This window comes from Osmerus eperlanus, chromosome 24 (genome assembly GCF_963692335.1).
Source record: "Osmerus eperlanus chromosome 24, fOsmEpe2.1, whole genome shotgun sequence".
NCBI classification, from domain to species: Eukaryota; Metazoa; Chordata; class Actinopteri; order Osmeriformes; family Osmeridae; genus Osmerus; species Osmerus eperlanus.
The window spans coordinates 6800959-6828681 of NC_085041.1; the positions used below are offsets into that span (position 1 = coordinate 6800959).

The window sequence follows — 27723 nt, forward strand, 5'->3', positions numbered from 1 at the left end:
ACCCACATTCAGGCTCCCCTAGGTAAAGGAACTGGCGACACACACACACACACACGATTGTTCCCACACGAGTGCCTGGACACTCGCTCGCACAGTCCCTCGCTCGTGAGTGAGCAACGCACACTTGCACGCGTCGGCGTGTAAGGACCAATCCACTCCTCCTCGCGTCTCGTTCCAGGCTTTACGCACGTCACACATATTCACGGGGATTCAGTGACCACGCCGAACAGTCACAATGCAAAACACAAAAGCCCGATTGAGTGGAAAGGTCAGAGGCTTGTGTGTGGGACCTTTTGAACCAGACTGGTGTTTTTTTTAATTTTTTTTGAAGAGGCAGGACTCCCTGAGTGGAGCCTGTTGCCTGGGCATAGACCCCACCCCCCCATCCAACCTCCCTGGCTCAGTCCAGCACACAGCCAGCCCACAGGAAGTTCCTGTTTGTTCCTATGGAAGTACTCCCAGGAGACTCAACCATCTGATTGTGTCTCTGTCTGTCTGTGTGTGTGTGCTCGCGTGCGTGCGTGTTTTGCAGGTGTCAGCTGGTCCGTGTGTTTTTTTACTTTGTTTCTCCTGAATATTCCAAGTGGAGCGTCGCCTTGACACACCAGAGGGACCATGAGTGAGTTGGAACAGTTACGGCAGGAAGCGGAGCAACTACGCAATCAAATCCGGGTACGGTGTGTGTGTGTGTCTATTTTACTAGCCGGATTGCATCCTGTGAGTCAGTGCAGTCAAGATTTTTTTTATGTATGTTTTTTTGCCTTTGACCATCATCTGATGTACTGTAACCTGATGTGCTATTTAAAGAGAATCGCAGGGCGCTGAGATACTCTGCCCTTGAATTACGTAACTTCCTGTTTGGGTGGAGAGTCAGTGTTTCATATACTAAAAAGTCAAATAACTGTGTTGCGTCACACGTTACAGGATGCGAGGAAAGCTTGCAGCGACTCCACCTTGTCACAGGTAAGACAGTCAAACATGGACACGTTTATCTTGTGAAAAATAAAAAGTCACTGTGAAGGAACCTCCCACTATGTCGCAATCGTCTGAACCTGGTATTTGTGGGTTGGTATTCCAACTATGTGCCACAGTCCTATCACCACTGCCTAGTCATGCACCTCCAGTGTCCAGTTTCAAATCTATTAAATCTACTAGATTAGTACAAAAAAAGAGAAAAACAAACCACTTCCATCCATCAGACTGAAGTAGAAGGAATCCCAAATCGGACAACAATTCCCCCAAAACAAACCCAGCTCTCTTCCCACGTCTGTCTGACAGTAGTATCCTGTGTAGAAGGCATGGCCGCATGAATGGGGGTTGTGGGGGCTTACCGAGGACGACGTCACTTCCTGTGTGTTTCTTTTGGTCAGATCACAGCTGGTCTGGACTCTGTGGGTCGCATCCAGATGAGGACGAGACGCACTCTGAGAGGCCACCTCGCCAAGATCTATGCAATGCACTGGGGCAGCGACTCTAGGTCAGTACGGACTTGCGCTGCAGTATTACTACAGTACCTTTGAACTACCAGGGGATTATTACTGCGTGGTGGAACTCTTGACCAGCTCTAATTTAGTATCGCGCTCTCCATTTATGAGTACTAGCCGCTGTGGGACTTATTTATGAAGTGCTATTGTAGTATTACTGTGTGGTATACTTTTCTCCCTCTACTACTAACACTAGCTCCTACTTCTGTCGAGTTTCTAAAATACTATCCTAGTAGTAATACGTAGTCGTAGTACTCTCAATTTACTAGAACTAGCTTCTTCTGGGGATATTTGGAAGTATTGTTGTCGCATTACTGTGTAGGATTGCTCTCTCTCTATTTGCTAGCACTTTCCGCTGCTTCTGTTAGTTGGTGTTGTTCACCTGTTCGTTTGGTTCATATCAGGGAAGCAGTTTGGCAACCCGTCTGACCGAAAGCAGAGTTGCTGCAATACAGCTTTTTACGTATGCCATGTTTTGGTTGAGTTTGCATTGCAGGTCATTCTTGATATTGCCAAATAATTAGAGAGAGAGAGAGAGTGTGTGTGTGTGTGCGCTGCTGCACTCTGGGTGAACCACCTGGAGGACAAGCTGCCTGTGTTTATTTTATATACAGCCGTTGACATTTCAGCGCCACAGTGCTACCTTGATTGTGCTCCCGGCTCGCTACAGATGGGTGCCGGCCCACTTCCTCTCACTGGAGAGACGGAAACACCGAGCCAAGGGTGGCAAGAGGGGGGTGGGGGTGAGGCTGAGGGAGAGACCCCCTGTCTGTCTCTCCCTCCCTCTCCGTATATCTCCATTCCTCCTCTCCCTTCCACCAGCCGCTCCTCTCCCTCTTTCGATTGCCCCCTCCCTCCCTCGCTCCTTCCCTTCCCCCACACCCCGCTTCTCTCTCTCTCTTCTGTCCCCCCCTTCCCCCTCAACTGTCGAGCCTTTCAGATAACTGGGGTGATGAATATTGCATGAAATGGCACATCCAAAGTGTCCGCTATCCTAGATGGCTCTGACTGCGATCCTGGCATGAGGGGTGTCCCACCAGGGGGAGGGAGGGAGGGGAGGGTTAGGGGCTGGGGCTGGGGCTAGGAGTTCACTAAATTGGAACTGCCTTGAAAGGATTTCGTGATAACAAAACCCAAACCGTTGCAGCTGATTTTTCAACCTGCCTTTCCCTTTTTGGGTGTCTAGGTTACTTGTAAGCGCCTCCCAAGATGGCAAGTTGATCATTTGGGATAGTTACACAACAAACAAGGTAAGAGTACCGCCAGCACTGAACTCAACGCAAGCTCTCCCTAATATGGAGACTGAGGCTAATAAAAAAGATTGGAATTAAGATGGCTGCTTTACCCAGATTGTAGCTTCGGACTTCATTTAGACACAGAGACATTTCGCTTGGCTAAATCTACTCTCTGAGGAACATCACTGATAGTCATACACCTAAGCAAAGGGTTAAGATTAAGGGTTGGGAGAAGGCAGTTGCTGTTGTTGTTTTTGTCCTGCATCTCATTCCTCCGAGCCGGGGCAGAGCCCCGCCCCCCCCCCCCCCCCCCCCCCCCGTAACACGCGCGTATCCTTCCGCCCCAGATGCACGCCATCCCGCTGCGCTCGTCGTGGGTGATGACGTGCGCCTACGCCCCCTCGGGGAACTACGTGGCGTGCGGCGGCCTGGACAACATCTGCTCCATCTACAGCCTGAAGACACGCGAGGGCAACGTGCGCGTCACCCGGGAGCTGCCCGGACACACAGGTGCTCCCCTCCCCCGTCCATCTCACCCCCCACCACCGCCGCCATTTTTTGTCGACTGACTAATTCCGCCTATTTTCTGTTTCTGTTTTCTGTTTGTCCAATGTTGTGGGCTTTTTTCCCAATTGGCGTCACTAAAACCGAACTCGAGGTGGAAATTCATCTACCTCCGATCAATCTGAACAACCGTTTCACATACATCAAAATACACCACCCATAGGTTTACCAGTATCCTGGGAACAGAACCACTTTGATTAAGTCTGGTTTACTGTTATCAAGTATTGGTATATGACCCTACGTGACCCCCTGCAGTTCAAAATATGAACAGCTTTTCATGCCCATTAATGAACACCCCCTCACCCCCCCCAGAAGGTAGGGCTGTCCCCATCTGCTGCCCCCCCCCCCTGTGGATCTGCCACCACTGTGAAGGGGGTAAACGGCTCCACCTAGATACCGCCAGGTTGCCCCCCCCAAGAAAGACGCACGTCATAAAAAGAAACGTCTGCCAGTAGGATTTGACCTGTCGATACGTTTTCTTTATATCTTTTTTTTCGCGCCACCCCCCTTCTTGTTTTCAGGCTATTTGTCTTGCTGTCGTTTCTTGGACGACAACCAGATCGTCACCAGCTCCGGGGACACGACCTGGTGAGTCCCTGACACACACACACACACACACAGCAGCAGACACGGCGGAAGGCTTCAAACCGAAAACAAACAAACAAAAGGCATCCCGCGCGTCCAAAAAAACAAAAACTCCAATCTCGCGGCTGTGCTTTTAACCCCCCCCTCCTTCCCCCCTTCTCAGTGCATTATGGGACATCGAGACGGGCCAGATGGCCACCTCGTTCTCGGGCCACACGGGGGACGTGATGAGCCTGTCGCTCAGCCCCGACTTCAGGACCTTCGTCTCGGGGGCGTGCGACGCCTCGTCCAAGCTATGGGACGTCCGGGATGGCATGTGCAGGCAGTCCTTCACGGGCCACGTCTCCGACATCAACGCCGTCTGCGTGAGTACCACAAACCACCTAGGTGTCTGTAACCTGTTAGAACGGTGTTGACCTCTTGGACGAGCCAAATGTCCATATGCCATCGAATCCATCTTGTGTCTCGAATGTTTGACCCCAGACCTCATCAATACCTTAAGGATAAACGTCGACAAGATATTTGAAATGTACTGTCCTAACCCTACCTAAAGAGTATCATCCCTAGGACATGCGAACGAGACCCACCTCAGTATAACCAACGTCACATTAAAAAACCTGAACCCTAGCCCGATGATTAGACCTACCTTTCCCCCCCCCCGGATCCTAACCTTTTCCTCCCCCCCCTCCCCCCAAAAGTTCTTCCCCAACGGCAATGCCTTCACCACGGGCTCGGACGACGCCACGTGCCGGCTGTTCGACCTGCGTGCCGACCAGGAGCTGATGATGTACTCGCACGACAACATCATTTGCGGCATCACCTCGGTGGCCTTCTCCAAGAGCGGCCGCCTGCTGCTGGCCGGCTACGATGACTTCAACTGCAACGTGTGGGACACCCTCAAGGCCGAGCGCGCCGGTCAGTAAACCCCCCCCCCCTTAGCGAGCCCTCACCTCAACCAGTCCCCGGCTGCTGACCAGAAGCTTGTGCGGTGTCGAGTTTGGAAATGATTTCTTCTTTTTTTTTTACTAGGCCTTTTATTAGCTTTCTGTTCTGGCCACTTGCTTCTGGGCGAGCAGAGGGAAGCATGCTGATGGATGATGTATTATGTTACTGTCTGTCATCCGGATAGGTCTCCAGTCACTGTAGTTTGGCTTGAGACTTTTTTTCCACTACTACTAATGACTTTCCTATTCTCTTCCTTCCTCTTGCGTCCCCTCTTTCTCTCCTGTCTTTTTTTTTCTGTTTTTTTCCTTCTTCAATGTTGCTTCTCTTACCTCCCTGCAGGTGTTCTGGCGGGTCACGACAACAGGGTGAGCTGCCTAGGTGTGACGGACGACGGCATGGCTGTAGCCACGGGCTCATGGGACAGTTTCCTCCGGATCTGGAACTAGCGCAGCCACCCCGCTACGCCCACCAGCCCTCCTCTCGCCACCTACCCCCCCCCCCCCGCAACCCAACCCTCGGCTGGGCTGGACCTGAGGGTGAACACTGTGTCTGACCCCCCACCACCTCCACTCAAGCACCCCACCACCCCAAACCCAGCCCCCCTCCCTCGCCCCCTCCCAACCCACCTGACCTGGTCCGACCCAGTGAGCCACCCACCCACCCACCCGTTCGTTACCCCCCCCCCCGCCCCACCTCCTTCTGCCACCGCTGTGAGAAAGTCAACAACTCTTTCTACCTTTCCAAGTGACGTTTTTTTACCCACCTATTACACACGAGTTTTTCCGTACGTACAGTCGAGTTGTTCAATCAAAAAGCAAGGAGACGAGATGGGGGGGGGGAGGGGGGGGGGGTTAGAGAAAAAGTGAGAGTGGGGAGAAAAACACAAAAAAAACAAAAAAAAAGTACAACTGGTGTCCCTTTGTTCGTGGACAGAGGGACAAGCGCGCATGTTACCGTGGTTACCGCCAAACTAGAGGACAGTCAGTGTGTAATATGTAAATGTATGTATAAATACAGTATATATATGTATAGCATTATGTGTGTATATATGCATCATATATGCATATATAATGTGTATGTATATATTTTGGTAGTTTTCTTTTCCCTCCTTTTTTGAGTTTGATTTTTGGTTTTCTGCCTTATGTTTGCCTTTGTTTCATGTACATAATATTCACAGTACTACACGATAAAAAGTTGTCTCCCGTCTCATGTACTCTCCATGTACATGTTGCTATGCATGTGCGTAGGTGTGACGGTCACGTCCAAGCATACACACACGTACTGTGACTAACATACTGTACTTATACTGTACGTCCATTCTAGAAGTGTGGTAACCAATTAAGATACGAATCGTATCCGCCGTTCTCTCCGTAAAAAACAAGAAAAACAAAACAACAAAAAAAAGACGAATATGGTTTCTCTTTTTCAACAGAAGCTGCTGTGGTTGTGTGTAGTGTATGCTTATGGATGGGTATCGATTCGTTTGTTTTTCGAAAATGACACGGTTTTAGGCCCCCCCCCCCCCCCCCCCTTCATGGTCTAGTAACCAGGAGGTGTAAACGAGCTTGTTGTCAAAAAGCGAACCATATCAAAACCGTATGAAACCACAGCTTACTCGTCTCTAGCTCTAGAGCGGGTTTTATCGAGTGTCCTCACGCACGCCTTTCGCCAATCCACCACTGTGACATGCAGTGCTTCACTTTGTATCACTCACTTCTAGTGTCACTCACCCCTGAAATAGCCACGCCTCCCATCTCTCCCTGTAGTAGAAGGGTCAGTGTATTGTCATTGTGTTAAAGCTGGAGGCGCTATAGTGTCCCTTCCCAGCTGGTAAAGAAGTATTGAAACCCTTAAAAAGGACACACAGGCCAGGAGGAGGAGAAAGGGGGGGGGGGTCTGGGAGAGGCCAGACCGCCGACGCGGATCCCCGTGAGCGGCGTGCGTGTAAGCCGCCTCCTCCTTTTCCTCATGTCATGATTTGTAATTCCATCATTGCCATCCATGTAGGCTGAGAAAATCTCGGTTCGGAAATCTTGTCAGCCACTCAATCTCACCAGTGCCACAATGAGCCTGTAAAATAAGCTTTTTTTCTTTCCTTCCAAAGTTTGTCTGTATTTACCACGTTCATGTTTTTTCCTCACCAAAACCAATGTTATGAACAGTTAAGTATTGCTAGCAAAGAGAGTACACTTGGTAGAAGAATGTTCACTTGGTAGAGAGATTAGATAATGCACCCATACAGTACACGCACACACACACACTCGACTGTAGTCCAAATGTAAGCAGAGCACAACGTATTCACCAGTAGAGGAAGATATCTTGGAAAATGTTTTTGTCATTTGCGTCGACGATGTACCATTAACACCAGATTTTTTTCATTTTGAAGACTTGAGTTCTTTTGGATTGAAACCCTGGAAATCATAGGTGCCTAGGCTTGCACCCTAGTGATATGAGAACCACTCAAACAGGCGGGCTGCGTCCGAGTGGTTCTCCCTTGTCTACGGCGTGTCCATCCTGCCTTACCATACAGTGTGCATGCTTGGGTTTCACCTCTGCAAAAGAGGACTTTGTGCCCTAATCCAGAGGTGTTTTCATGTTGAGTCAATCCTTGCGATGCCAATGCACATATTTCATAGTCTTAGAAAACCATATAGGTATGTTTTAAATGAGTGCTGGGTTGAGGCGGGTTGATGTTTTTCCAACAAATACAACTGTAATGTTGATTTCCAGAAAGCTGCAGACAGCCTTATCAACACTAGTAAACACTAAAGTCGGGTTGACAGATGTCCACAAAACAGAACAGTAATGCCATGCAGCTCTTGTTAAAAGTGCTATAAATTATTTTATACAATCTTTGCTTTCTACCGTACAATATGTTGTATTTATTTGTTGATTGCCGAGAAAACCCTTTTGATCATAGTGATTCTAGTAGCTTGTTTATTTTAGCTGTGCATTTTAGCGGCTTTGCATTCATTCATTCTGAGAGAACACATGAAAGGAAATGGCTTTTTATTGCCTCACAAATACATCATTGGATGTAAAGTGTATTGCATATCAGTGTTGGGGTTCTCACTGATCCAAGTGGGTGACAGACGTCTTTTGATAAGTGTTACTTTCTTCATTTGTGCCAATGTTACCCACTGACCCTGAGCTGTGAACTGAAAACATGTTGGCGTCATTCTATTACTTACTACTTTTTGCTTGCGTACAGAAGTGCCAGTCCTTGACTTAAATCAAATCCCAAATCACATTGAAGTACTATTAACGTGTAGCCTGGAATAAAGTCCGATGTTCCCCAGATTAAGATGATGGGTTTTCAAAATATTGTACGTTTTATTTCCTCTCTGACGATTTGTGATCTATTTTTCCCCCCACTACTGACTTCCATCCAGTGAGTGAAGACTGACAGGACAAAGGCAGGTTACAATGCCGTTGTAAAATGAAGTTTGTACCAATGGATCCACAAGTAACGATTTCCTCAGTGCATGTCAGCTGACCTTATGCTGTACTATCACACGTAACTGTAACAAAAGGGATGCGTCCTTTAACATTGAGTGGCAAAACAGTCATCGCAGAGCTCTGTGTGAACAACAGTATTAAACCTTTTGGACCAGAAATAATGACCGTGTTTCCACATGCCTGACTGGTCTTTGTGCCTGTTCCCAGGGTTCATTACTCATAAGGTGCTAAGCCTTGCCAAACTTTTTACCACGCTATTAAATTAGATCCATGGTCATCCACAGTTCTGCATTCGGATGCAACGGGGTATAAAGAGCATTCACGACATCCTAGGGTGCTTTGCCTTCATCTGCAGACTGTACATCTTTTGTTTGTTTTTGTTTACGTTTCTGCCGATGGGCAATTTGAAGGGCCAAACTGCAACTAACCACTTTCTTGGACTTTGAAAGAAATCGTAACATGGCTCAAGAGAACCAAGCGCTCAATTAGTAGAAAACACCCAGATCATTTTCCTTTTAATGATACGTGTTACAGTTCATGGTGATCACCACGTCACCAAACCCACACCCCCCGGGCTCTCCGATCGATCCCAACAGTCTTCTTAGATTTGTTTCCTTTATTTATTGTTTTGTGTGTGTGTGTGTTTAAGCCAGTGAAAACCAGGGACTTGGTGCCATGATTTCTCTTACAGTGCTATTGTGTGAAAATTATAAAATCACTTGTTATGGAATAATTTTTTATAGTCTTTTTCACACCAGATTTTTTTTTTGTATTTGTACAGTGGCTTGGTGATACCGATATGTTGCCATGAGTTGATATTGTAACCAATAAAAAAAGAGAGAGAAAAAAAAAGCTTTTAACCAAGGATAATCGGAGTTGATAAGAATTTGTGTCCTACAAAGTCGAAACAGTCTGACCTTGGATTCAAACGTAAACCCATGGTTTTCACATAACTGCATTGTTGAAGCCAACTTAAATGCTTGCAAAAAGCTAACCATGAATAGTGATATGAGCGGGCCATGCACCCCCCCCCAACACTTTTTTTGGACTGCTACACATGCCATATATCGTTGCAAAGCTACGAGTCTTGTGATTCTATTGACATAAACCATTACAAGATCGAGTCGCAACAGCAGGTACAATCAATGTATTTGTCTGACCATGAATGTGTCAACAACATGAACGTAAAGAGAGACTACTCACCTAAGAAGGCTTCGAGTTGTCCAGTTGTGCAAAACATCCTAATAAAAATGGTCTGGTTACATTTCCAAAGGTCCAAACTATCTAACCAAGTAAAGTATGTTGTCGAAAACCATGTATTACATCCATAAATAAATAGCCATGAACTCTTGTTGCATCATTCTGACTTTGCCAACTGAAGAGACCAGTCACTCACATACAATTGGTCCTAACTTCGGTTCGCTTCTGAATATTTACGATATATTGGTGTCAAAATGGCCACTGCACTCTGACCTCAGAGTGCAACACGTCATTTGACCCAATAGGAGCTTCCATGCCCTGTCCATCGGCTTCTAAAGCCAACCAGGTGGCTCCCGAAATGAGTGCGTCTTGCCCCCCCACCGCCTCTTTCTTTGGTACAAAATTGAAATTGGCTTCAGTTGGTTCATAAATATGCCTGTTAACTGTATAGCCAATGAAATTCTGCAGTGGCCAATAGGCAACATTAGGGGTAACTTTGGAACTGTCAAAGTAAAAGTCCACGCGCCAAATGGCTCACAGAAGCAGGGCTTTTTCTGGGTAAATACTGATGAATCAGATAAAGCACTCTAAATGTGTTTATTCTTCCGTTGCTGTGTTTCAGCAATACTAAAAGGGGATATCGCTATGAGATATGATAGTTCTAAGTACCACCTTTCATTACAGACAACAATTATGAAAAGTAATACCTTTTTATCCTAAGTATTTGACCTTGGTTACCAAGGGTCCTTTTGGAGTCTCCACGCCTGGATGTACCCTTAGAAAAACATGTAAAATATGAATATATTGTGGTATTATAATCGACTTTTGTCTTGGATTAGGTAAGGCTTCATGCTGTGGTCCCATTGTGTCTTCTATATATTACCTCCCACCTAGGCCTCTTCATGCATCTGTTTGCAAAACAAAATCTAGGCGGAAATAAAAACTTTACATTTCATTGTGTTCAAGCTTCCATTACTGCATGTACTCCAAATTGTTCAAGAACAGCTTTCAATTTACATTGGGTATGCCTTGTTTGGCATTTAGGCAAATTTGACTGGATTCTTAAGAGGTAAAGGGTTAAAAAAAAGTATTTTTGCCTGTGAGGCATCAAATGAGGCATTGTCATTTGTTCATGACCGTGTGCAATATCGCCTGGACATGTAGAGATTTGCAGGAATTGCCATATACCACTGACTCAAACTTTCATAGAACTCAAATTACATGGCAAGTAGTAATTTAATACAGTGGATTCTCAAATCAGGAGGTATAAGAATTCACATTCATCAAGGAAGAAAATAACTGTCTTTGATACAAGTGAAAAGGTTTAAATTCTCAGTTAAAGGTCAAATTAGTAGAAACAACAGGGTAACTTATAAAATGGTTCAAGTTATCAAAAAGCTACAATCTATACAGCTTCAATTTCCTAGTTTGGACATGAGTTCTCCGAAATCATGAATACCGTTTCACTTATGAACAAGAATCTCAAGTGAACAACGGCCTTTCTCCTTCAAGTTACACTCTTTCAGGTTGCGAGTACGCGTGGGTCCTGATAATTCACACTGATCATCCTTTTTGTTGTTGTTAGTTTTACCTTTGCCACAAGTAGCCAGAGCATTCTCTGCTCTGAATAAAAATCGCCATGCAGGAACAAAATCGGAATCTACAAATATTTTACACACGCTAAACTTCAGAAGTTAGTTGAAAGGCATATTCACAGTCAGGAGTACAGTAGTGTCAACATACAGCACCGGACCACTAGTCTTCCAGCTGCGTGAAGGTTTTCGGATTGATCCTGTACCGTCTGAGTCTTCAGAACGCATTCACACCACCGACTCGCACGCCATACAAAAACAAAAACATTTGTATTACAGGCAGTGTGTTTTTGTTCTGCAGTTCTGGTTTGCTGCAGTTCTGGTTACTCGCAGCGCGGGAACACACACTTACAAACATCTGTTCCTCGGAGGAGAGATGTCCTGAGGGGAGGGGGGGAGGGGCTGTTGAGGGTGGACCTGTGTTGTTCTCATAACCCATGTCGTAAAAACGGCGGTGGGGGGAAAAAAAAGGGGGGGGCAGTCAAGTCAGAAGGGGGGGGGTCCAAACAGGCCTAGGCCGACACCAGGTGCTCGAGCTGGAGGTTCGAGAGAGAGAGCTAGAGAGAGGGGGTTGTGGCGATGGCTGTCCATCACTGCGGAGGCTGGAGATACTGGGCCGTGAACGTCTCCAGCAGGATCTCCAGCTCTGTGGCTTTGTGTCTGGGGTGGTGGGGGAGAGAACACAACACAACACGACACATGAGCTCATGTACTGGCACTCGGGAGGGAGTTGGAGCGACGGCTTCTAGATGAGCGTCGGCACACAGTTTCAGACCCACTTTTTGCAACGCCATTGATAAATGACAGAGTACTTCAGTGCTCTGTCATGGAAAGTGGAAATGCCCAGTATGAATAATACATTTAATGTATTTATGAAGCAGAAGCTTGAATCCAAGCAAAGTGTAATGGGGGGGATATGAACCTGCAACCTCTTGATCTGCAGTCTCTCCCACTGAGCTAGACCACTCCCCTAAAAGAATATCTATGCTTGGATATGCTGAAATATTCCAAATGGAAAAAAAGTGGCTAACCCTCATCGGAATCAAACAACAAGTACTACAAGCCATCGTGGGGGGGGGGGGGAATCAAATGTTTGGTTCCTGTGTTCTACTGGGGGGCTGGTGAGTGGCCCAGGTAGGCCGGCCGAGGGCGGCGGGGACTGACCGGAGGATCTTGGAGTGGCCCTGGACGCTCTCCAGCTGCTGGACCTTGGTGGTCAGGCGGCTGATGTCCCCCTCCAGCTCCCTCTGCGTCAGGTCCACCTGCTGGCACAGCCGCGCAAAGGTCGAGGCCATCTCCCTGGGCAACGCGGGAAAGGTCATGGCGTCAACTCGTTTATTTATTAAGAGCTTCCCAGGGGAAGTGGGGGGAGGGGGGGGCAAGTTTCCGCTGTTAGTAAAATACCGCTGCAGGGATGAGTACGCATGGATGGAGAAAGTGTTAATAATTACCGTCATTGTACCGTAGGTTGTAGGTTCTCAAACGATTGAGAGGGAAAAAACTAAATAAATCTTGAAAATGTGTCGATTTTGAAGTGTGCGTCAACAAGCGTGACAGGCTTGGTGTGAACTCCTCTTGGGAGTTCAAAGTCCTCAATTCTACCCACTGGTTGCAAATGAGTAGGAGTATTTGCACCACACGTCTAGTAAATCCGATTAATGATTTATACAGGACCTATACATGATACAGGATCCGGATTATGAAGTCACTCGCCGTCTTTCAATGTGTCACGCAACTTTGGCTTACGTTTATCGGCATGGCAATGACTACAAAAAAATATTTCAAAAGAACACTGGCTAGGTTTCAGAATAGAAAAAAGGGCTGGGTTTTTTGGACAGGTTACGAGTGAAAACGTGTGGTGGAACGTTCCGGAACCGGTTTGTCGCCCCGCCGAAGGGAAGGGAAGGACTTACTGCTGGACCTGGTGGCTGCAGTTGGCGCTGGTGAAGCTGACGATGAGCTGGAGCTTCTCCGTGGCGTAGTTGACGAACTGGCGCTTGAGCGCCCGCTCCTTGGCCTTGGTGGTCCAGGTGAGCTTCTCGTACAGGTACAGCAGGGTGTAGAGCGAGGCCGACAGGGCGATCAGCCTCCAGCCCACCGTTCGCCACACCTGCAGCACACGGATGATGACAGAGAGAGAGACAGACAGAGAGAGAGACAGACAGAGAGACAGGCAGAGAGACAGAGAGAGAGACAGACAGACAGAGAGACAGACAGAGAGACAGAGAGAGACAGACAGACAGACAGAGAGAGAGACAGAGAGAGAGACAGACAGAGAGAGAGACAGAGAGAGACAGACAGAGATAGAGACAGAGAGAGACAGAAAGAGAGACAGACAGATGTTATATATAGAGTCGTTATCTTATCTATGGTGTATCTGGTTTGTGTATCTGTTTACTTCTTGTCAAATCACGGGAATATAAATAAATAAAAACTGATGAAAATGGGTAATGGGTTATATTATCGCCAAATCAATCCTTCCATTTTCCCCAAAGACTGGCCGTCAGTCTCCGTTTTCCAGGAGGGTAGCTGTGTGCCACAGGCTAGCCGTGGTTGCCAGGTTGGGCAGGCGAAACGCTCACCACTCCGCCTACGATGACCACGCTCATGGAGGTGCGCGAGGTGAGGGACGCCAGGTTGGTGGCCACCGACAGCATGAGGTCCTCCTGGGTCATGAGGGCCCCTTCCTGGGGCGGGGCCAAGGCGGGGGGGCCGCTGGAGGGGGTGCGGGCCATGGGCAGTGCCGGGCGTGGGACCTGAGAGTGTGTGTGTGTGTGTGTGTGTGGGGAGGATACAGTAGAGAAGTTGACTTTTTCCCCACCATTTACGTTTTGAGAATGTTCATGTTATGAATTGATGCTAATTCCTAGTCTACCTTGTACATCGTTCAATCATTAATGAACGGTATTCAGATGTTTTCAAACTAGACATGACAAACGTAAATCAACACCAACAGGGCATATTCCCAAATTCAGTCAAAGAGGACGCTTGATTCCAACGGTGTTACCTGGAAGTTCTGGTCCACCAGTTTGAGGGCCCTCTGGGCGTTGGCGGGCCCCAAGAAGCGGTTGACCAGGGCGCTCCAGCCCAGGGAGAAGCGAAACTCGATGTTCTCCTGGAAGTCGGAGCAGAGCGTGGCGCAGTTGAGGTCGTAGCTCAGGTCAAACTTCCTGTTGGGGATCAGCATGTGGATTTGGGTCTGGACAGCAGGGGGCAGCAGAGGCTGCAGGCTCTCTGTGGGGCGGGGGGGGGGCGGGGGGGGGGGGAGAGAGAGGGAGGGGGGAGAGAGGGTACAAACACACCGTCAAACAGGTCTGTCGGGTGTCAGACTTCTAGGAATTCATACCTTCCTGTAAGGAAAACCTACACGCTTTATAAGACAACACCTGGTATCACCGAGGCATCAGCATTTCGTTGCCGGGGGAAATCAGGGACTTTTCTGTACTCATGTTAATCACAATCGATAAGCTATTGCTTTATTATCTGTTCATGTCTCCTGTCATATTATTCATTCATATGTATGTGTCCCTAATGTAACCTTTATTGTGTTGTGATGATAGTCACAAGTCTATGAGGTAGTGTCCACTGACTGAATAACATACAGCCAACAGGTGTTTGTTATTCAGTGAGGCGGAAGTTATTTCCCTTTCTACTGTAAAGTCTGTCCTCTGACTCTCTGCCGAAAGAGACTTTGGGAGTCTGAACTGGTCATTTTAAGTCCAGGTGTTTGTTAAACTCTCTCCCCAATCGGGTGGTTGCATAACACTAAAACCCAGAACCTAAACTGATAGTTCTAGTGGACACGGACATTATTATTTTAATTTTTTCACACTCTTGATTCTTGGGCTCTAGGATATTAAATGGACCTGGAAAAAAATTGGGCTTTTCATACTTCACATGTCTTCCCTTTGGGTCAAAAGAATACCAGGCGCTCTGACAGCATATTCACAAAGAACGATACAACCATATTAGTCAAGATAACTGCCCGAGCGTACGCCATCACCAGTTCCACGGGATGCTTCATGAGGTGTGTGAGGAATGGCATGACACAAGGACAAGACTGGGGCTTGTGTAAATATAACCCGAGTGTGTGAGTGTGTACCGATCATGTCTTTCTGGGAGGACTGCACCGAGGCGTTGACGGCGTCAGAGCAGCGGAAAGCCAGGTTCTTGCCCATGCCCTGCTCTATGTGGGCCAGCAGCTCCTGAGAGAGAGAGAGAGAGAGAGAGAGACAGAGAGAGAGAGAGAGAGACGACAGGGGGGGTCAGGCTGGCGGAACAGGTCGACACACGAGACGGTACATTTATTTTGGTGCCCCCAAACTTCAGGCCGTGGTGAACAGGAGTGACGGTGGGGCCCCGCGTACCGTTTTGTAGATCTTGAGGACGTGGGGGGAGGGGTGGAAGTCGGCGTGAAACTCGTCGATGATCACGTTGAGGCGACAGATCTCCTCGCCCATTGCACTGGAAACCTGACACACACACACACACAGCTGTCACATCACCCTCCAAAATCCTGCAGTGGCACAGCGTGTTTGTTATGTAATATGACTGTATATGTGATCACGTTACTGCTGTCATGCTTGGCTCCCCTAAATACAGTATGTACTCCTACATGCTACACCAAAACAAACAGGAGTGAGGCCGTGATATGAATAAGCCCCAAACCATCTCTCTCCCTCTAATCGGAGTGGGTAACTACAGCATAACTGTATATATGAATAAAATGTAAATACACATTATGGTGAACAGTGCATGAGCACATCAGCTACTGTCGCTCTCAATACACCGGCGAGGGGTTTGGAGTGCTGTGGTGTTGGGTCGGGGGTCAGTCACCTTGGCCTCCACCTCCTCGGTGATGGTCTTGATCTTCATCTTGATGTCCTGGATGAGCAGGTTCAGCTGGTTCTTCACAAACTCCAGACGGTCCATCTGGTATTCCCGGTCCTCCAGCGACAGCACTCTACACACCCCCCCCCCGCCCACCAACCACGGGACAGAGGTCAGTCGGGCACGGGGAGGTGCTCTGGCGAGGCGCCGTGACCGTGTGCATTTGTAAAAGTGACCATGCCATTCGCCTATTCATACACCGAATACCCCTTTACTTTCAATCGGGTTAAAACTGCGGGGCTTGAAGCGCCACTGATCAGGAAACCGCCCGCTTACTCAGTCTACAGTAGCATGAATTGTGGCAGGCCATCGCAAGCTACAGGTGTTGAGGAGATCTTGACATAGCTCAAAGTCACCTCACCCCTCACAAAACACCACCCCCCCCTCCCCTCCCCTCCCCTCCCCCCCCCCCGGGACATGCCCCCCCCAGGAGAGGGGGCACGGCGAGGAACGGGGACACCCACCTCTTCTCGGCCGACTCGATGTTGATGGCGTCCATGATGGCTTTGACCTTCCCTGCGATTTGCTTTGCCCTGATCGTGTGCTGCTCAAACTTTGTTTTCACTGCTGACTGCGAGATACACTCCTGCGAGGCCACAACACACACGTTACCGTGGTGAACCGGGGGGCTGCTGCCACGCACACACACACACAAGTTTGTGTGTGTGTGTGTGAAGTCGCTGGGTCAAAAGAAGGGGTTAGATACAGCCCTGCTGCCACACAACTAGGAAGGGGAAGAGACGAGGTGAAGAAAACAAAGAAAACATGGCGGCAGCAGGGTTGTGTCTCCAGTCCCGCGGCCCCCCGAGGTTTCACAGGGTCACCGTAACGTGGCAGTGAAGCGGTAGCGTAAATCATAACACAAAAAGTCAATACAACTCAAGGAACACAACTTAAACAAAAGAAGGCATCGTTGCACACTACATGATAAGACTAGCATCATGCTGCATTCGGGTTTAGTATACTTTTTCGTAGGTATATTATATGTAGGTACTTTGTCATTTTCAGCCCATATTCTTAAATGGTTTACTTCATTAAATGACTTTAAATGAAATCCATTTAATTAAAATGTATAAAAAAGGGCCAAAGTCTGTGTTTACAGTGTCAAGTACAAAAAATGTGTGAGAAGATTAGTTACATACTGTAGCTACAGCTAGACAGTACAATAGGATTCCAAGGAGCATCCAAAGAATAGTGCTTTGGAGGTTTTGTATTGCTAATCAAGTCGGCAGATTAAAAGCCTTCCCAAATGTACAGTATATCCAGAAGATATCCCATTAGTTGACAATAACACAACTCAGACAAAGACATAAGTGCAGGCGGAACGGAAAGAACTCAAACATACGAGACAAACACAACTGAAAACCGAACTGAAAGGGGGATGTCCTCGCCTTAGCAAATCTAGACTTCAGCAATGAAGACGCAGGTTGATGCAAATGACGCACATTCCTATTGGCTGAGAGGCCACTGAGGGCTGCGTTTGGAGACGAGCGATTGGTGAAGAGACAAGGGGTCCTGGATGGGCTGAAGACTGAATGTAGAACGTGGGCCATGAAGGTAGAATGGTTAAAACGTTCTTTTCTGAGTTCTTTTCTTAAACTTACTTCTATTCAGCGTTTCTTGGATATCATTTGGTTAACCTAGTCTAGGCTTATTCTAGTCTGACTTTAAACTTCCAACTGGTTCAAGCAGGACGTTTCTGTGAATCCTTTCCAGTATGGACATTTTAAGCTGCATGCCGTGTTGTGCTGACGTTTACAATCCTCGTATCTCTTCCCGATATCCCTGCGTTTCGAGACGGGCTACATTAGACTCTGAAGACACACGGCAGTGGGGGGTCTCCCTCTAGGACCCAGAGAGCAGTCGTGCCGCTTCAGGAGAGAAACCCTGGGAACAAGGTTAGGATTCTACCTCATTGGATGGCTTCAAAATAGGAGAAATTTAAAATAAAACCACCTTTTAAGTAAGGTATGGGGGCTGACGTAAAAGTATAGCATAGGACACCAATCTAGACAGCCTTTTACCTTTTTTTGGTGGTCTCTCTCACACAAACACACACACTTTCCTTTTGTATTGGACCACGGCAATGTTCTCCCTGCCACTACTGACGGTGGTAAATAGTTGTGCTAACGGCTTATTTTGGCCATCTTCCCAGATTCCCCTGACGCCGGGTTCACAGTGTCACACTGTCGAAGGCCAGGCCGACAGGAAGCAGAGGGAGAGTTGGCATGGGGCTCTTTACCCTGCCTCAAGGTCACTGGTCAGGAAACCAGGTTTGTAATCTGAGGCGTTTGCCTCCGGGATTGACCCCCCCGACTGCACATCCAATTTAAATTCTGCTTCGATTCTGTGGAACGATTCTTTCGTTGTGATCGCTCTCCACTAGGCCTATTCGGAATGGTTCTCCTTGACTCTAAACATCGTCGACTGACTTCATATGAGCCTGGGTGTCTCCTCCTGGTAGGTGCTGATGTCCTATTTCCATCAGTAGAAGCCGAAAGGACAACAGTTTCATAGTATTTGGTGAGCCTTCAGTCGGCACGAAAGACGCAAGACGGTTAGCACAAACACCCATGCTCTCACACACATACACACACACACACACATGCTTTTACATACTGGCACCCGCACGGTCACTTGCCTCGAACCTCCTCTCAAAGCTCTGGAACTCTCTGAGCCTCTCTTGGAAGCCCTCCGCCAGAGCGCCACCTGTTAAAGGAACCACACCGTCATGGCCACCAGGATGGAGGAACCAACATATCCTGCTGCTGCCATCTTAGATAAGACATTTATTTTCAACCCTCAAATGGGGTACATAGAGATACAAAATGGTGAGTGTGTGTGTGTGTTTTGCCATAGCACAGACCATGAGAACGCGCCAGGCTATAAACTGAGCTCACGAGACACTAAAAAGCAAAGGTCAGTTGTTGTGAGAATGTGAGCGAGTGTGATTGCATAAGTGGCCTGTCCCCTTGTGAGCGCTATGCCCAGAGTTGATAGTGCAGTTCACAAAGTGTCATACAGTAACTTGGCTAGGCTCAGTGTTATTTGGAGGGCTGGGTCTAATTTGGGATGTCATACTGAGTATCCTACTCACACAGGACGGACACGGACACACACTCTGAGATGTACATACTGACTATGGTCACTAAAACACACACACTCCAGGACGAACATACTGACTGTGGTCACCAAAACAAAACCTTGTTTACTCTTGGTTTGACCATTTGTCTTACACAATGGGCAAAGAGACAGCTGTTCGTTTTACCACACACACACACACACCAATAGTCTTACCGGTCTCGGGCATGCCCTGGGCTCTCTGCATGCGGGAGTTGAGCACCTCTTTGGCCGAGACGAAGAAGATGCGGTTGGGGGCCTGCTCGCGGTCCACCACCTTCAGCTCCTCCACCAGGAAGTTGACGCAGCGGTCCGTGTGCTGCTTCCGGACCTGCCGGGGACAGAAACCCCCCCGGGTAACTGACCCACACCAGCCACGCGGTCAGATACTGAGACCTGAGGGGAGGTCACTGAACACAGGCGGTGTGTGGAACGCAGTCTGTACTGTTTTCTGTACCCCCCCCCCCCCCCCCAGAAGATCTATATTATGGACACATGGTTATTAGGTGTGTTCGGGCCGTGCGTGTGATGGGGGCGGGGCTGGAGGAGGAGCTACTCACGTCCTCCATGTACTCGGGCTCGTTGGCCGAGGCGTCCCAGCGGTTGTTGAGGATGAAGATGTTGGGCTTGGAGAGGCGCTCGTTCACCTTGTGGAAGAAGTGCTTCTCCTGCGGGAGGCCCAGAGGGGGGGGGGGGGGGGGGTGAGGTGGGTGCCGACCGCAACATGTACACACACTGCATGGTGGATTGACTTCTGCATTTGCATCTTCCTCTATACGTCTGACAGGGCCTAGTGAATGTAGGCACGGATATCCCTTGCTGTCGATTCAGACGTTTTAGAACACATCTATATGAGGGATGTACCGTGCTAATTTCTGTGTTGTGTCTGAACAAGGTTGAACACCTTTAGCGTCGTATACTATATTAGAATTGTTTTCACCCTTGGAATAATACAGATTATTTATGTGCTGGCTGGCTAAAAAAAAGAGTGTGACTGTTTGTGCTGTCTTATGGGCAATCTTTCTAGGAACTTCAGGAGATGCACACATGTACAATCTTTATATTGATATACAGAATTGTTTATTTGTGTTGTACATTGTTTTTTTGTACTTGCACCACCATTAGCCAAAGGTTAACCACCAGAATAAAGGTTATAGAAAACAAACATGTTGTATGTATGTATTTTATATGGATCAATAGATACTGAGGTAGTCCTATTATGATGTCAGCAAAATTGGCTCTGAACCAATGGAGACAATGGAAGCATTCTGGAACACTTTTAAACATTCCAAAAAGTTTACACAAGAAAACAAAACGTTCTCAAAGACACCAGATCTACTTTCATGCATGCCATGCAACCATGATGAAAATGAACCCCATCACAGTTTGGGATCAGGTTAATTACCTTGGTGAGTAATGAAATTCATTTTATTTTATTATATGAATTATTATCTGAATCAGAACTAAAAATATTATATTCCTATTAAAAGTAATAATTATAATAAAGTTATCAAATTCAGTGTGTTTAAAGCTTAAAAACTGAAAGAGTGGTCATTAAGTTTGTCATTAGGTTTGTTAAAAACTTAGCAAAATACTGAATGTTAGTTAATTTTGTCTTTAGGTTTGTTAAAAGCTTTAACACAGAATAAAGGGGGGTTAAGGTAAGGTAAATTATCAGTTTGGAGGGCAGTTCATCCCCCAAAATGAAACTATTCAGTAAGCAATTCAGGAGAAAAAAAAAGTGCAAACACTTGGGTTGCCATAGCTACCAAACTACAAAGCCATATGTTCCGTAACAACATGATAGTTACATATCAACTCATTACCGTTTAACAATACGTTATTATACAAGAGCAAAATGGCATATGGTTGGGCTTTCCAGGGCTAAGTGGATGGTAACGTTGATCTCGTTCTGGTCATAACAATAAACGGCCCTTTATAACAACCACATACCCCTTCCTCCATACTGTGCCTTCTTACACTTTTGTAATAACCCATAATCATAAACTTAAAAACGATTCAATTACAAAGCAACACACGCAAGTTAAGGTAAAGTGTTGCCAAAAATGTATGGTCAAATTAATCGAAAACGTTATATGAAAGATTATCTATTATGTTCGATTTCTGGACTACATCTTGAGTCTCCTTCTGCTCTTTCAGCTACAGATTCCACACAACCCTCCAACCAGTTCTCCGCTCCTACATGGGGCTCCTACAAAGACCAAGGGGATGCATATGTGGCCCTGAAGAAAAAAGTGGATCCCAATATCATCGTTATCGACTCTTCTGATGAAGACAGCTCGGATGATGAGCCTCCAGACAAGACCTTGTCTGTGCATTTGTTGGCTAACGAGACTGCCTCCTATGCTAGTGGCAGGTCTGCAGGGTTTCACCAGGAGTCGAGCAGCCACTTCATGGCCTCTAGCTGTCCTCCACAACAGCTAGACCCAGCTGCCTCTACTTACCCTGGGACTAGCACTTACATCTTCCCCCCACAACCAGCTGCCATAGCTCTCAGCCCTGGCAACTCTGACTTCCCTGGACCTAGCATCTCCAGCGGTCCTGGATTTAGCAGCTCGAGCTACCCTGGGCCTAGTGTCAATACCTGCTCTCCACAGCACCCTGGTGATATGACGTGGCCCAGCCCCATGAGTCATCCAAATGGAAGCACCTCTAACCACTACAATGGGCCTAGCGTGCCCATCTGCCCTCCACCACAACCTGCTAATATGTACCCTGATCATAGCTCTGGGATGAACCCTGGTTCTAGCATTCCTAGCAACTATCAAAGTCCTGGTCAGCCCATCTGCCCATCACAGCCTCCTGATGGCTATATGGACCCTGGTCTGAACTACTATGTCTACCCTCCACAGCAGGATAGCACTAGCACCTACGACTACCACAATAGCTCTAGCATGACTGTGTACACTCCACAGCAGGCTAACTCTAGCATGACTGTGTACCCTCCACAGCAGGCTAACTCTAGCATGACCGTGTACCCTCCACAGCAGGCTAACTCTAGCATGACTGTGTACCCTCCACAGCAGGCTAACTCTAGCATGACCGTGTACCCTCCACAGCAGGCTAACTCTAGCATGACTGTGTACCCTCCACAGCAGGCTAACTCTAGCATGACCGTGTACCCTCCACAGCAGGCTAACTCTAGCATGACTGTGTACCCTCCACAGCAGGCTCGCACCTCAACTTGCTCTTGGAGCAACACGACCACCTCCCATCCACGAGTCTCCAGCTCTCTCTATCCCAATGACGTAGAGATGATCTCTCCTCCGGCCAGCCCGAGGATCACTGATCTGTGGGATGAAGTGGAGGACATGGAGGTGGACTATGATGACCGCTCCAGCAGCAAGACACAGGCAGCTGCAACCCTCTCAACACGCAAAACTGCTCCACAGAACACCTTCCACCAAGGATCTCTTGCCAGCACCAGCTACGACATGAAGGCCCCAGTCTACAGCAGCTCTGGGCCCAGCAACAGCTACAATGCTTTCCCTGGCACCATGACTGCTCCTAATGGTAGCGCTTACTACTGTAATGGGCCTAGCATGCCCATCTGCCCACCACCACATCCTGCTATTATGTACCCTGATCATAGCTCTGGGATGCACCCTGGTTCTAGCATTTCTAGCAACTATCAAAGTCCTGGTCAGCCCATCTGCCCACCACAGCCTCCTGACACCTACATGGGCCCTGGTCTGAACTACGATGTCTACCCTCCCCAGCAGGCTAACTCTAGCTTCACCGCATACCTTCCACAACAGGCTAGCCCTAGCACCCACGGCTACCATCCCAGCACTAGCCTCACCGTTTACCCTCCACAGCAGGCTAACTCTAGCATGACCGCGTACCCTCCACCACAGCAAGCTAGCACCTCAAGCTGCACAACCACCTCCCTGCCACTAGTCTCCAGCGCTCTCTATCCCAATAACATTGAGATGATCTCTGCTCCGGCCAGCCCGACAGCCGCAAACCTCTCAACATCTAACACTGCTCCACAGAACACCTTCCACCAAAGATCTCTTGCCAGCACCAGCTACGACACGAAGGCCCCAGTCTACAGCAGCTCTGGGCCCAGCAACAGCCTCAATGTTCAGGCTCTGGTCCATAGCTCTGGCTCCAGCACTGGAAACAGTATTTGTGGATCCATCCTGACCCATGCCCACCCCCGGCCGGGGGTCATCCAGAACCACTCTGAGGCCAAGACCAGAAAGAGGGTGTGGGAGGCCACACTGGACCACTATGGCCTAGCAGAGGACGAGCCCGTCCCCAAGAAGAGGAGGATGATTGTCAAAGTGAACCGTCCTTGTATGCGACGGAGGGTGCGCTGAGGCAATGTTGTCACTTTTCCTTCTTTGACGCGGTGAAAGTTTCCGTTTTAGCATTCTATCAAGAGGATTGTGCCACCACTATTTTCTAATATAATTTTTTTTACTAAAGCATTATAAAACACTCATATTTCTAGAGTTGCTCTCAATTAGAGTGCTTGATTGACAAGTTAATAAAAAGTGATAAGCATGTGTGCAAGGATTGAATTAATTTTTTTATCTTGAAATGTAAAATAAGTCTGTATGATAAAAAGATAAGCAGTACCACTTGGATATAAACGATGCCTCTGTTGTTGAACTGAGAAGTTCACGTGGGTCACTTCACTTGGCATGGAAGAGTGTGTCCAAATGATCAGAGGCTGATTATCCAACAAGTCTTGTTTGACAACACATTCCAGCTATGGTGTTCTGTGATTGACTGTGTCCTAACATAGCCTAAATACATCCGTTTGCAACAGTGAGCGGGGGGGGGGGGGGGGGGGCGGTGTTATGGGGCATGCCCCTTTAAAAAAGATTTGGCATTCATAAGCTCTGAGATTGCCAATGTGCTCTGACATACCGTGAATGCTTCAGCAGACATAAACAGAGCTGAGTCTGTGGGCTGGGTCCAAATGGAGCTAGCAATACCTCGGCACCATTAGCCATTCCAAGCTTAAGGAAATGAGTAAGCCCTTCTTATACAAGTTGGTGGTTGCAATTTCACATAGGTTTACAGAACTTCTATCATGAATTAAAACTCTTGAGTTTCTCTTACTCTTTGGTTCTTTCTTCTTTTAAATGCAAACATATTTCTGGGAACCATAGTCACAAATATTTCACGCATATAAAGAATTGTGCAAAAAATGACAGCCAGTGCAAGCAAGGTTAGGTTAATTAGTTCACACTGCTCTTGGGAATGGCTAAGCTACTTAACAGCCCCAGTTTGCTGGTCTCGGAAGGACAGCCATTGGTCAGGTCTGTCTTTTGAGAGAAAGTCCAGCCTGTCCTTTCCTCTTACCGTGTTCATGAGGGTTGATTCAGAGTTGGCGACCAGAACAAACACATCGGCGTCCAGACAGAACTTGTCGATCCAGCTGTCCAGCTGCGTTGTGACATCAGTCCCGGGGCTGTGGGGCCAGGGTCGAAAGGTCAACAGACATCAAGGTCACACATCAAGGTCTTTTCAGAGATGATATAAGAGTCTACACCAACTCAACTATAAGTCTAACCAAGATCGTTTCAGACAATCTAGTACGGGTTGAACTACAATTCGCAACAAGGATACAAACTAGTAACGCATCCATTGGGATTCAAAAGTATGTTTTTCCTAGAGCGGCTACATATAGCTCATCTGTGTTTAGTAAACAGTGTGGCCTGAAGTGTGTAATAGTACTACAATAAGCCTCTCTCCTACTGTGCGAGAAGCTTAGCAGGCCCGCTGGGTGTGAGTGGAGGTGAAGGTTGGAGGTGTAGTCTGCCGGCGTTTCACTGTTCACCTGTCCACCAGAACTAGGTCGTCTCTCAGCAGAGCACACTTGGTCTTGGGCCAGAAGACTCGCACCAGGCAGCCTGCGTCCAGGCTCTCATCCATGTGCAGAGCATGTGCTAGCTGGTTCACTGTCTGCGAGAGGGGCAGGGAAGGAGGAAGGTCGTTTGAATTCTGGGACTGGGGCTTTTATTGGATTTGGAAATCATTTGCCCTGCTAAGCCCATGTTATCTCTGGATACCTGGCTTTAGCTTGATGCTACACAGCACAAACAGTTCAGCTTCTCTATTGACTTAGGACAAAACCGCATAACAAAAGAGTGAATGTTGTGGGTATTTTATATTACAATGTTTCCCTTGTTCGAGCTGAATAACAGAATACATGAAAGATTGATTAGATTTAGGCTGTGTGACCTTGAAACAGGAACAGCACTGTACTCTTCGTCCAATTATACTGGTCTGCACCTTAGATATCTGACACCAGTGTAAACATACAGTATTTGCATGTTTGTGTCTGTTCAAATGTAGTCAGAGCTGAACCAACCATACTAGCCCCACGGCAGAGACACTATGACAACAAGTTTATCTGGTAGTCAGGGGTTTTATTGCCCCTGTTATCAGGATACAGTGAGAAAATAAAAACTTCTCGACTCTCGACCCTCCCTCATCCCTCCAACTCGACATGTGACACTCCGACCCAAGCCGACAACCCTTTTCTCGAGATCTGCACCTCCGCATGGTCAGCGCATCAACTGACAACCCCTGACAAGGTCTCCCACTCTCTACAGCTCTTACAACACGGCTCCAAACCACACCACACTAGCTTACAGTATGCCGACTCCAATCCTATTGGTGGATGGACTAGGACCCTCCCATAGTAGCAACCAATCAGTAAGGATGTACGTGTGTGTTACCTTGATGCTCTTCTCCTCTTCGGAGCCCTCCGTCTTGAGGTAGGCCTTGTCCTCGTCCGTGCCCTCCACGCTCAGGAAGCAGTTGGTGGTGTGGCCGATGCCGCTGGGCAGCACTCGGTCCCTCAGCATAGCATTGACTACAGTGCTCTTCCCATTACTTGTTCTGTGGGAGATGCAATCATAATAATAATAAATACACCCTTGAACTTAGCGTTCCAGACAAGGTAAGTTCCAGACAATCAGGTCAGACTGCGTACTGAAATGATCAACAGTTGTGGGCGAATTTTATGTTGATATAAAGCTATGAAGGCTTAACCGGTCATGCTCCACCCAATCACCCCATGTTAAGTGGCCTGGAAACAATTAAAGATGTGTTCAGTGTATCAGAGGTAGACAGCTGCACGGTAGAAGTGCTGTGAAGGTGTGTGCTGGCTTTGAACTGAAACCAAAAGCAAAGTAGACTAGTCTCATAATCATTCTTTCAACATGCAGTGTGCTCCAGGAAATCAACTGTCAGATAGATTTGCGTTGCTCAGAAGGATTTGAATGAATACAGATCTACAAAGTCACATTCTGTAACACACTTTGCTTTTAACCAACTTGGAAGTATAGGTCACAAATCAAAGATTAGACAGCACACAACATGAACAGTGAATTAACCCAAATCAACAATTTGTGTACCTGCCAAAGAAGGCCACCTTCATGTGTCTGCGCGCTAAGACTTCTTTGATAACAGCCAGTTTGTCTGCATAAGCCTGAATCTGCTCCTGTTGGTCCTGGCTGGCAATGTTTTCCAAGGCTTCATTTTGGCAGGTATCTAATCACAAACACACAAAAATAAGTACTGAAACTTTAACAAGAAAAAGACATAAGAAACCAGAGCTGTTTAACAATAATAACAGCCTACTTTAGTACTCAAATGTGTTCATTGCTTGTCTAAATGTCCTACTGGCTACAAGCACTCACCTTCTACAAACGCAGAGGCTTCTTTCACATACTGCAGGAGTTGTTCAAACACATCACCGATCTTTTTCTTGGCCACTACAAAGTGTTTCAGAGGTGAAAAGTCACCCTGGGCTGAATCCGTTCGTCGGAGGAGAGGGACTTTCTGAGAATCCATGTTTCAGATCTAGGAGAGTGGAAGAGGCAGAATGTCGCTAGCTATGATGTTGTCAAACATTTATCAAACGCCAGCTGACAATCTAACTGTGGGTTGAGATGACAGTGAGCAGCAAATACCTACGCTCAATATTTTATATCTTATAATGAACCTAGACGCATCTAATTGACAACAGGGTCCAAACTTAATGCACTGTACACGTCACTTTCGTTTTAGAATTAAATCAATACAGATTGGTCATCTTCCCTAGCGGCTATACGTTTATAGCGTCAAAATATCAGAACATTGATTCTTGTTAGTATTAGCTCTAGCTAGCTAGCTACAAATACTATCCAACTAGCGCATATGTTCACTTAATATACAATTGTTTCCCTAAAATGGCATGTCTGCTAGCCTACTAAATTAATCTAGCCATCTTGCCATCGAGCTAACTCGCATGTTATGATTCAGAATTCAGCTGTTTTATAACGCGTGCCATCGTTGCGTGCATTAGCTTGCTGCAACTAGCCAACTTGCTCAAGTCAGTCTTGCTCTAAAATAAGTATTTCCTTACCACAATGTATGAGGGGACCAAACCTTCCTTTTCATACCACAGGAAAATCCTCTCGCTGTATATGACAAATACTCTATATCAGGTGCAGGTTTTTGATAAAGGTTACTTGACAATCCCCGCTAACCTTCCATTTGTTATCCTTGTCTCTGCTAGCGGTCAGGAACACAGGGCGGAGTTAACAGTGACGATTCTTGGTTGGCTGGTAGCATCATATCATTGAATAACCAGTGGGTCCCTGTATATAAATCTGTGGT

The 27723-nt window shown here is 47.3% G+C and overlaps 3 protein-coding genes across 4 annotated transcripts in view; 1 reads left to right on the forward strand and 2 right to left on the reverse strand.

Annotated features, from left to right (window-relative positions):
* Positions 1-8113, forward strand: part of LOC134011057 (guanine nucleotide-binding protein subunit beta-4) — a 15714-nt gene extending 7601 nt beyond the window's left edge. For both annotated transcript variants that reach the window (XM_062450489.1, XM_062450488.1), the window contains 9 exons: positions 533-672; positions 925-963; positions 1371-1477; positions 2671-2734; positions 3067-3229; positions 3805-3871; positions 4032-4233; positions 4567-4783; positions 5153-8113. In XM_062450489.1, the coding sequence (XP_062306473.1) occupies positions 616-672; positions 925-963; positions 1371-1477; positions 2671-2734; positions 3067-3229; positions 3805-3871; positions 4032-4233; positions 4567-4783; positions 5153-5259 (1023 nt within the window). In that variant the 5' untranslated portion in view covers positions 533-615 and the 3' untranslated portion in view covers positions 5260-8113. The remainder of the gene's footprint in view (positions 1-532; positions 673-924; positions 964-1370; positions 1478-2670; positions 2735-3066; positions 3230-3804; positions 3872-4031; positions 4234-4566; positions 4784-5152) is intronic.
* Positions 1-9612, reverse strand: part of actl6a (actin-like 6A) — a 24996-nt gene extending 15384 nt beyond the window's left edge. Inside the window, exon 1 of the mRNA XM_062450485.1 lies at positions 9476-9612. The gene's annotated coding sequence lies outside the window, so the exon portion shown is untranslated. The remainder of the gene's footprint in view (positions 1-9475) is intronic.
* Positions 8530-27666, reverse strand: mfn1b (mitofusin 1b). The gene is made up of 18 exons (XM_062450483.1): positions 27470-27666; positions 26763-26925; positions 26478-26613; positions 25797-25959; positions 24893-25017; positions 24415-24523; positions 19635-19742; positions 19252-19405; positions 18596-18663; positions 16419-16540; positions 15901-16027; positions 15432-15536; positions 15167-15269; positions 14072-14298; positions 13647-13820; positions 12978-13174; positions 12229-12363; positions 8530-11724 (listed from the first exon to the last, which is right to left on the reverse strand). Exons 2-18 carry the CDS (start codon positions 26914-26916, stop codon positions 11655-11657), a joined length of 2277 nt encoding a protein of 758 aa, XP_062306467.1. The 5' UTR covers positions 26917-26925; positions 27470-27666; the 3' UTR covers positions 8530-11654.
* Positions 27667-27723: the final 57 nt, after the last annotated feature.

Coding starts and splice junctions, on each gene's coding strand:
- mfn1b (XM_062450483.1), bottom strand. CDS start 26,916: ATGGATTCTCAGAAAGTCCCTCTCCTCCGACGAACGGATTCAGCCCAG. Junction 19,406..19,634: donor AGCCCGAGTACATGGAGGAC/GTGAGTAGCTCC, acceptor TGTCCCCGGCAG/GTCCGGAAGCAGCACACGGA. Junction 13,175..13,646: donor TGGTCATCGTAGGCGGAGTG/GTGAGCGTTTCG, acceptor CGTGTGCTGCAG/GTGTGGCGAACGGTGGGCTG.